Genomic DNA, 9,007 nt, shown 5'->3' with positions numbered 1-9,007 from the left:
GTTTCCGGTCTGTGGCGGAAGTGCTCGGTTTCAAAACAAAGTCGCAGGTGCTAGCTGCTGCACTGTTTGTCCATACGATGGACTTCCGTTCTTAGCTGACAGAACTGGACAGAAACGGTTATTAATTCATGTATTTATTTTTTGCTTTCGGATGATAAAGTAAATATCTGAATCATCATGGCGGGGCCGCTGCTGGAGTACGAGACCGAGATCTTCCTGAGTCTGTTCAGCTCCGATGGGCTCTTGGTGGTGGCTGAAGGGATGGGGTTAGACCGCATTCTGCTGCAGTTCATGCGGGTTTACTCGGAGAAAGACAGCCTGGTCCTTCTGCTGAACACAACCACGCCTGAGCAGGTAAAACATGTGCGCTCACCAAGCTATAAACACCTGAAACTAAAGGAAGAATCTCCAAAATTGAGCGTTCACATAATATTATTTGTCTTACTGGCTATTTTATTTTAAATCAAATCAAACCTTAATAGAGCACTTTTCATACAATAGTATGAAAACGTGTTTTGCCTAGAGCACTTTTCATATAATAGTATGAAAACGTGTTTTGCCTAGTGGCATTCTGTTGTTGCCAAGCAACAATAGATGATTATGTAAATGATACACCTGCAGACCGCTTCAGACCAAGAAGTGGTGGTAAAACTCTAAAATAGATCAGCAGGCATGTCAGTGCTCTCACTACATGTAAAAAAAAAAGGTAAATGTCCGTCAAAAAATCTTATATTATTATATGGATTTTTTTTAGACTAAATTTAGTCTATGTAGCATCTCGAAAGACAAAAACAGCACATTACTGTCTAAATGTTTTTCCTCTCATTATGACACCTGCTGCTGGGATGTTATCTGGTAAAACTTTATGGTTAAATTGATTTTTACAATCGAGCTTCTGTGCTTAAAATAAAATAAAACATGCATTCAAATTCTCTGTAAATGTAAATACATGTTTTTTGTCTGCGAGTGATTTTCATCCCTGTTTGTTTCTGTCGATGAACAGACAGGAGCATCTGTGTGCTGCTTTTTTTTTGTTTATGTTGCATCCAAACGAGTAAAAAACAAAGTTCATTTTCAAACATCTCTCGTTGGTTTGTCACAAATCCGTTATGTCTTTGTCACTGTGTCGAGTCCCAGCACATGAGCCCTGGTTTCTTCTCAGGAGTATTTCACGGAGCAGCTTAGGGTGGAGGGCGTGACCCACCTGCCCCGGACGGTGACCAGCGACGTCCAGAGCTCCGAGCGCTACAGCGTTTACACCGAGGGAGGGGTGCTGTTCGTCACCAGCAGAATCCTGGTGGTGGACTTTCTCCTTGATCGCATCCCCGCTCATCTTATATCAGGTGGGAGACTGCGGCCTAAAAAAAAAAGTTTTTCAACAATATTTAGGTGCCTTTTATTTTAATAATTGTAGCAGATCTAGTTATGTTCAATATTGGATTCTCTGCGTTTAGGCATCCTGGTGTATCGAGCCCATAAAATCATCGAGTCGTGCCAGGAGGCCTTCATTCTGCGACTGTTCAGGCAGAAAAACAAGACCGGCTTCATTAAAGCCTTCACTGATAAGGCCACAGCTTTCTCCACCGGCTTCTGCCAGGTGGAGCGCGTCATGAGAAACCTCTTTGTGAAAAAACTCTACCTGTGGCCCAGGTAGATAATGACCGATCATAACAGTAACATGAGATTCTCTCTTCTCCATTTGGAAAATGATCTTCTTTTTTTTCCCTCCCTCCAGGTTTCAAGCTTCTGTCAACACAGTGCTGGAGAGGCACAAGCCAGAAGTGGTGGAGCTGCACGTGTCGCTAACGCCGGCCATGAGGGCCGTCCAGAGCTCCATCCTGGACATCATGGGCGCCTGCCTGAAGGAGCTGAAGCGCTACAACCCCACCCTGGAGGCGGAGGACCTGTCGCTGGAGAACACGCTGGGAAACGCCTTTGAGAAGGTCTGAACGCCACAAAGGGAGTGGTTTATCTGCAGCATTCCGCTCTGATCCGCTCTGATCCACCGGGAAAGGATTATTTACGTGAGAAAACGACAAGGAAATCTTTTGACACCCATTGATACACTTTTGGGTCCTTTTCTCTTTTCAGTTCAGCAAAACAATTGACAAAATGTACAGTAGGCTGCTAAAAGTAAATTAAGAAACTGGATTTAATCATTTAAAATCTGTTTTTAAATGTAAACAAACAACGTTAAAGAATAAAATCAAAGAATTTCTGCCCTTTTACATCATCTAACATCTAAGAATAATGACATCTGTGTGGGAATCGACTGTAAATTACTTAGAAAAGATCTTTTATTTTGGTTTCAAACATTGGGGTGTCTGGTTTTTTTTCCTCCTCTTTCAGACTATCCGTCACTACCTGGACCCCCTGTGGCACCAGTTGGGGGCTAAAACCAAAGCTTTGGTTCAGGACCTGAAGGTGCTGCGGGTCCTTCTGCTCTACCTCACTCAGTACGACTGCGTCACCTTCCTCAACCTGCTGGAGTCTCTGCGCTCCAGCCAGAAGATCTTCGGCTCCAATTCAGGTAAATAAAAGAATGAAACATTTACAAAGTGAATGAACTCCTGCAAATTCTTGAACTGGTTTACTGCGAGTGTCTGAACACAGATGATCCCAGAAGGTAATGGTTTTTTGGGGGATTTTCCCTTAGCTTTTCAGCTGCTCCTAAAGCTGTTTTTGAACTTTTTTAACAGATAACAGTTGTTGGTTTTACTTATGTATGTTTTAATGTTAGGCTGGCTCTTCCTGGATTCCAGTACCTCCATGTTCGTGAACGCCAGAAGTCGAGTTTACCGCATTCCCGAGGGCAAGAAGAAGCTCCGAGTGGGAGAGGAGGAGCAGAGACAGAAATCCTCCTCTGCTCCAGGTATCCCAAAGAGGAGACATCCTCCAGGTGTCCCTCCATTTTTACCTTAACCTGATCTGTGTCGATGTGTAGAAATGAAACGGGAGCTGGTCCTGGAGAAGAGCCCGAAGTGGGAGGCCCTTACCGAGGTGCTGGAGGAGATTGAGAAGGAGAACAAGAGCTGCGAGGAAGCAGGTGAGGGCGCCGTCCTGCTGAGCCTGTCAGGGTGTCGGGGTCAGAACAGCTCAACAAGAATGAAGAAGCAGGCTGGAAAGACAACAAAACACTAAAGGACACGTTTTTACACTGCTAAGAAACTAAATGGATGGATTTTGATTTATTGGTTTATTTCAAACATTAATTGTAGAAAATACAACAAGAAATCACCTAAATACATTTCAGAAATAAAGGAATGCATTGATTTAAAAAATAAGGAACAAGTAGACGATGTCGTCTGCTTATAGGTGTAATAATTACCGTATTTTCCGGACTATAAGCCACCACTTTTTTCCACCAACTTTTGACCCTGCGGCTTATTCAATGATGCGGCTAATTTATGGTTAGGCTGCCAGGGGCGCTCCGTCAGTCTCAGAGAGGAGACTGCCTGCATAATTCTATGTCCAGCATCAAGCGCGGTTGCTTTGACACACACTCAAGGAGCCAAACAGCATGGACCTCACTTCAGTTCTTAGACACTTCAGATATGGTGCAATAAAAGAAACACCCATGCTCAGCCGCATCCCACAATCCTTTGGTGCCATTAGACCCAACGAGTACGTGCCCGCCTCTACAATATGACACAGCTTTCAAGTTAAAAGCAAACGTTAAAAGCAGTGTGAAAAAAATCCACCATCACCAACGGGTTTGGAAAAGCCGGTCTGCTGGGTACCAGAAGTTTCCTTCACTGTAGTGGAAGGAAACTTCTGGCCGCGCATAGGCGCGTGCCGCACGCACTTATAAGTCATTGCTGCTCTCTTTTACTGATATGTTTTTAACCAGCCCTGTTATTTCCAAATGACTGCTGTGTCACAGGCAGGAGGGGAGAGCCGCTCTCGCGTTCAGCTGCAGCTCCTTGCTCCTTCTTAAACACGCACGCGGTTTTAGCACATATACATCCTCAATCTACAACACAGTGTGGCGAACCGGGGGTTAGCCCCGCCTCTAACCCCTATGACTCATGGGAAGTGGGGAATCTGAGTGTGAATTTCCACACCATGACTGAAGGAGCTGGGAGCTGAAGTAAGCTCCATGCTGTTTGGCAGATGTGGGTGTGTTCAAATAATTAGGCTAAACCACTGATTACTCCTCCCTCTCTGAGACTATTGTGCTCTCAGTGACATGTACATGCGGCTTGTATACAAGTGCTCAGATCCTCATTAAACTGGGTGGGTGCGGGTTTGTAATCAGGTGCGCTGTACAGCCCGGCAATTAGGATACTCATAAGCATAAATGGAGATTTTGCAGTAATTCATATAAGTTCAGCACACAGAGGCCCCTGTGTTCCTCTATTGTTGTTTTTACATGCTAGTCTTCTTAATAAATTCCAATCCGCCTTACCTGTAATTTCAGGTTATTCTGTTTCATTTTTATCTCAGGATCATTAACTGAACCGGAGCTGCTCCTAAAACCCAAATCCAACCACATAAGTGTTTATTTATGATCATTTTACTTTACGGCTCAAATAAGTCTTCTTTCTTTAGTGTTACGAAACATCCATCTGCAATATATCCTTAATATCCTTCATTCTTTTTATATTTGAAAGGGTTTATAACATTTTTATTTGACGGCTTGTCTGCTTAGAAGATCCTGAAGATTCTCGTCGTTTTTATGGATTAAAAAAAAAGTCCTAAATAGAAAATCTGTGGGCTAATCTACCTAACATCCATCTTCATTTTCCACAAAAATAATGTAGCTTGATTTTAAAAGAATTAGTAGTTTATTTGGGGCTCATTTGTCATCGTCATAAAAGCGTTTAAACTCAGGAACTTGCTTTATTTTGCATTTTGCTGTCATAACCTGAGGGAAGAGGCGTTCAAACTCGTTAAGGAACCGGAGTTTCACGCTGTGAAGCTGCTCAACCCGTCCAGATCAGACAGTAAAGAGACGCTAAAAGGTTCAGATTAGCATCAGCAGATGACAGAACCTGCTAGGCCCCAACAGCCGCTCTGAACAGCTGCTGGAGAAAGTGATCCGGACTCGTGGCGAGCAAAAACGGATCCAAAATGAACATTTGTCTCCATAAAGGCTCAGAGCTTCAGTCCAAACCTGCTGCAGGAACATTTGTGTGGAAAACAGCTGTAATAGATGAAAGAACGTCTTTCTATCTGTCAAATCTAATAATAGTAATAGTCCTAAAACTACAAACTTTAAAACCAAAATAATGAGTTCAAATGTTCTTTACAAAATGGAGCAACATTTTCTTGTATGTCTCGTTACCCAAGATGCACCTTGAACAGTGTGTAACTGTGTGATGGCAGGCGGCGTGCTCATCTGTGCCAGCGACGACCGCACCTGCGCCCAGCTGCAGCAGTACATCCGTCACGGCTCCGATGGGCTGCTCCACCGCCTCTACGCTCGCACCATCGGCAAGCGCGACTCTGCCGCCGCCGCCATGGAGGTGGCTGTGCACAAAAAGGGAAAGGGGGGGCTGAAAAAGGGGGCCAAAGGAAAGGAAACCGCGCAGAAAAAAAGGGCAACAAAAAATCAAAGCAGGCCGTCTCTGACCCTAACCCAGATGATGGGGAAGGAGGAGGTGGGGGGCAGCGGCGACGAAGACTGCCTGATGGAGGAAGAGGAGGAGGAGGAGGAGCAGATGAAGTTGGATCTGTCCTCAGACGCCTACTATGGGATCCTAAAGGAGCCCCTGACTGTCATCCACCCTTTGAAAGGCTGCACTGACCCCCACAGCCTGACCCGGGTGCTGCACGAGGTGGAGCCCAGCTTCGTGGTGCTGTACGACGCCGAGCTGAGTTTTGTCCGCCAGCTGGAGGTCTACAAAGCCATGCGGCCCGGAAAACCCCTCCGGGTTTATTTCTTAATCTACGGAGGCTCCACGGAGGAGCAGAAGTACCTGACGGCGCTGTCGAAGGAGAAGAAGGCGTTCGAGCATCTCATCAGGTCAGGAGGGGTCCTCGTGCCAGTCCTTCATTTGTGTTGTTCGTCAGACGTTTAACCGAGCGTTTTGTGTAGAGAAAAAGCCACGATGGTCGTCCCAGAGGAGAGAGAAGGACGAGAAGACACGAACCTCGACTTGGCCAGAAATTTGGAGCCCGCCAACGCCACCACCAACACCCACAAAGCAGGTACGACCGCTGTGCTGCGGGACGTCCTCAAAGACCCACGGCTATGGAAATTATACGTTTGGTGTTTTTAACAGGCTCTTACAGCATTTTTCTGACGATGGAGGGAACATATTTAAAGACAATTAATATTAAAACTGCATCTTTGAGTATTTCTTTATTCAAAGCGTAAATCAGGAACAGATTGCCAAAAAAAAAAAAAAAAAAGATCTTAGAACTAGTCTGCTCCGCTCCATTCCGATGCAGACGAACAGATCCGTGAACGTCTTTGTTTTCCTCGTCTGAGCTGGAATCTGGATCCAAACTGTACGACTGGATAGATCTGATATTGCTCGCCAGTTTTGTTGCACCAGAATTGGGTTGGAGGTGCGAGGGGCTGTAAGCTAGCAGGAGAGCGTGTAAACAGATGGGTGGGGTTGCTACGTGCCAGTGGCCCCGCCCACAAATCAGAGGTGAACTGCAGAAGCTATATCCTGGAAAACCACACAGATGTTTGGATTTTGGCTTAAAAAAAAACTAGAATTCACAGTAGCCAAAAAAGGCACAATAAATAGTAGAAAAACATAAATAAGTCGCACTTTTGGCGAGAAAAGTGCAACGCTTCTGATCAAGTCCTCGGCAAAACGTGTCAAATTCACATCCGCTGCCTCTTTTTTGATGTGCGTCAAATGCCAGTCCAAGAATGTGTTCATGAACTAAACGCGTGTGGGAGGAGCTACTGTCAAAGCCTCATTGCTGCATAAACGTACGGATGACACGGAGGGATCAGGTTTATTTCTTTTGAAGAGCTCTACTAAACCGTCGGCGATCACGTCTCCATGACGTCATTCCCAGACTCTCCCGGTACGGCGAGCTTCATCGTCTCCTGCAGGAGCTGCGTCTGAAATGGCGGCGCTTTCAGCGCTACTTCCGTCTCAGTTGGATGACTTTCTGTCCCACGTTACCAGCTCAGTGGCCTTGTGGTAGAGTGTCCGCCCTGCGACTGCAAGGTCGTGAGTTCAGATCCAGGCCGAGTCGTACCAAAGACTCTGAACATGGGACCCAATGCCTCCCTGCTTGACACTCAGCATTGAGGGGTTGGATTGGGGGGGTTAGACCACCAAATGGTTCCCTAACCGGCTGTGTCTGCAGCTCACCGCTCCCCCAGGGGAGGGGTCAAATGTGGAGGACAAATGTCACACACCTAGGTAAATAACGGGACTGTAACTTTCTTAGAACAAGAACAGAAGAACAGTAATGTCTATCATAAAGCTCAGGAGGAGAATAATCAGATTCTCTTTTTAAAAATCACATATAAGTTGCTCTCCTGGCCAAACCGTGCAGGGAAAAAACAAAAAAACATGACTGTACTCTGACAAATACAGTCAATAGATTAGAAGATGATCAGAGTGAAGCTCTAAACTACTCCTCATGTGACATTTTGACTTTTATTTCCATTTGCTGTCCAACCCCCAGGAGGGCAGGAGCAGCGCTCAGAGCCGTCCAGAGTCATCGTGGACATGCGCGAGTTCCGCAGCGAGCTGCCGTCCCTGCTCCACCGCCGCGGGCTGGACATCGAGCCCGTCACCCTGGAGGTGGGCGACTACATCCTGACCCCGGACACGTGCGTCGAGCGCAAGAGCGTCAGCGACCTGATTGGCTCCCTGCAAAGCGGCCGTCTCTACAGCCAGTGCCTCTCCATGACCCGCTACTACCGGAAACCGGTGCTGCTGATCGAGTTCGATCCCGCCAAGCCTTTCTCCTTAACGGCCAGGTCGGATTTCCGTCACGAGATTTCGTCAAATGACGTTTCCTCCAAGCTGACTTTGCTCACGCTGCACTTCCCCCGCCTCCGCATACTGTGGTGCCCCTCGCCGCACGCCACGGCCGAGCTCTTCCTGGAGCTGAAGCGAGGCCGCCCCGAGCCCGATGCCGCCGCTGCTCTAGCGGTCACGGCCGAGTCGGACACGGTGGCAGAATCCGCAGGCCTCTACAACCCTGGGCCGTACGACTTCCTGTTGAAAATGCCAGGAGTCAACGTGAAAAACTATCGCGCTCTCATAAAACACGCCGACAGCCTGGCAGACATCTCCAGACTCGGCCAGGACAAGTTAGCAGAGATACTTGGGAACACCCACAATGCTAAGCTGCTGTATGAATTCATGCATAATGTTGCAGACGTTCCTGCTCCAGTGCAGAAGAGAAAGCAGACGTGACGGAGAACCAAACATTTGGGCCACATTTGGTGTGAAAAAAGTTGTTTTTCTTTTTTTTTTTAAATGGCAATGGTATGTTATCGTATTTCAAAATAAAAGTTTTCTATTTTTGTAACCAAACTACAGTTTGAATTACAATTATACACACGTTCTTAAGAGAGATATTTAACAGTTTACTTGATTGGTGTGCTTGTATCTAACTATATTTGGGAAGTAATATACAACCTAGATCCATAAAGATTCCAATTTTAAATTGCATGAATTCAAATAAAAAAATTTGCTCGCATATAACGAAACTGAGATTTATGTATGTTTTTGTTACATACAAGCAAACTTATTTTTTTAAACTAATTTAATTATTTGTGTATATCAGTACATATAAATATTCAAACTCTATTCATTTCTGTCCTGGTTTACTTTGGTCAAATATGTTTGCGTTTTTTCTTTCTTTAAGAAAAAAACTATAGGGCCAGAGCAGTTGGTAAGAGTTACAATTACAACAGGTATAGAAACGAGCTAAATAAGTAGATAGATAGATAGATGACTTTATTAATCCCATAATGGGGAAATTTCATTTATCTGTGGCAGCAAAAACGACATTCAGAAATAATCTATATAATATAACATCAAAAAAGGACATCACAAATTACATTCATATTAAA

The 9,007-nt window shown here is 45.4% G+C and overlaps 1 protein-coding gene across 2 annotated transcripts; it reads left to right on the top strand.

Moving 5' to 3' along the window:
* On the top strand, positions 1-8,465 carry ercc4 (excision repair cross-complementation group 4). Of its 2 annotated transcripts, none has more exons than XM_004080126.5 (10): positions 1-354; positions 1,163-1,343; positions 1,455-1,650; positions 1,736-1,943; positions 2,350-2,530; positions 2,741-2,872; positions 2,945-3,046; positions 5,329-5,968; positions 6,041-6,153; positions 7,606-8,465. In XM_004080126.5, exons 1-10 carry the CDS (start codon positions 178-180, stop codon positions 8,343-8,345), a joined length of 2,670 nt encoding a protein of 889 aa, XP_004080174.1. In that variant the 5' UTR covers positions 1-177; the 3' UTR covers positions 8,346-8,465. The 2 variants fall into 2 exon arrangements, with proteins under 2 accessions (XP_004080174.1, XP_078793236.1); XM_078937110.1 differs by lacking the exon at positions 1-354 and adding an exon at positions 584-706.
* Positions 8,466-9,007: the final 542 nt, after the last annotated feature.

The sequence above is a fragment of the Oryzias latipes genome, chromosome 19, assembly GCF_053564925.1.
Source record: "Oryzias latipes strain Hd-rR chromosome 19, Olatipes_Hd-rR_3.1".
Classification (NCBI taxonomy): Eukaryota; Metazoa; Chordata; class Actinopteri; order Beloniformes; family Adrianichthyidae; genus Oryzias; species Oryzias latipes.
The sequence above is the reverse complement of the archived record's forward strand: the minus strand, read 5'-3'. Positions and strand labels throughout refer to the sequence as shown.

What these genes read in the sequence shown, in the direction of transcription:
- ercc4 (XM_004080126.5), top strand. Translation starts at nt 178, where the DNA reads ATGGCGGGGCCGCTGCTGGAGTACGAGACCGAGATCTTCCTGAGTCTG. An exon ending in TGGGAAACGCCTTTGAGAAG is followed by an intron (nt 1,944 to 2,349) that starts GTCTGAACGCCA and finishes CTCCTCTTTCAG; the next exon opens with ACTATCCGTCACTACCTGGA. An exon ending in GAAATCCTCCTCTGCTCCAG is followed by an intron (nt 2,873 to 2,944) that starts GTATCCCAAAGA and finishes GTCGATGTGTAG; the next exon opens with AAATGAAACGGGAGCTGGTC.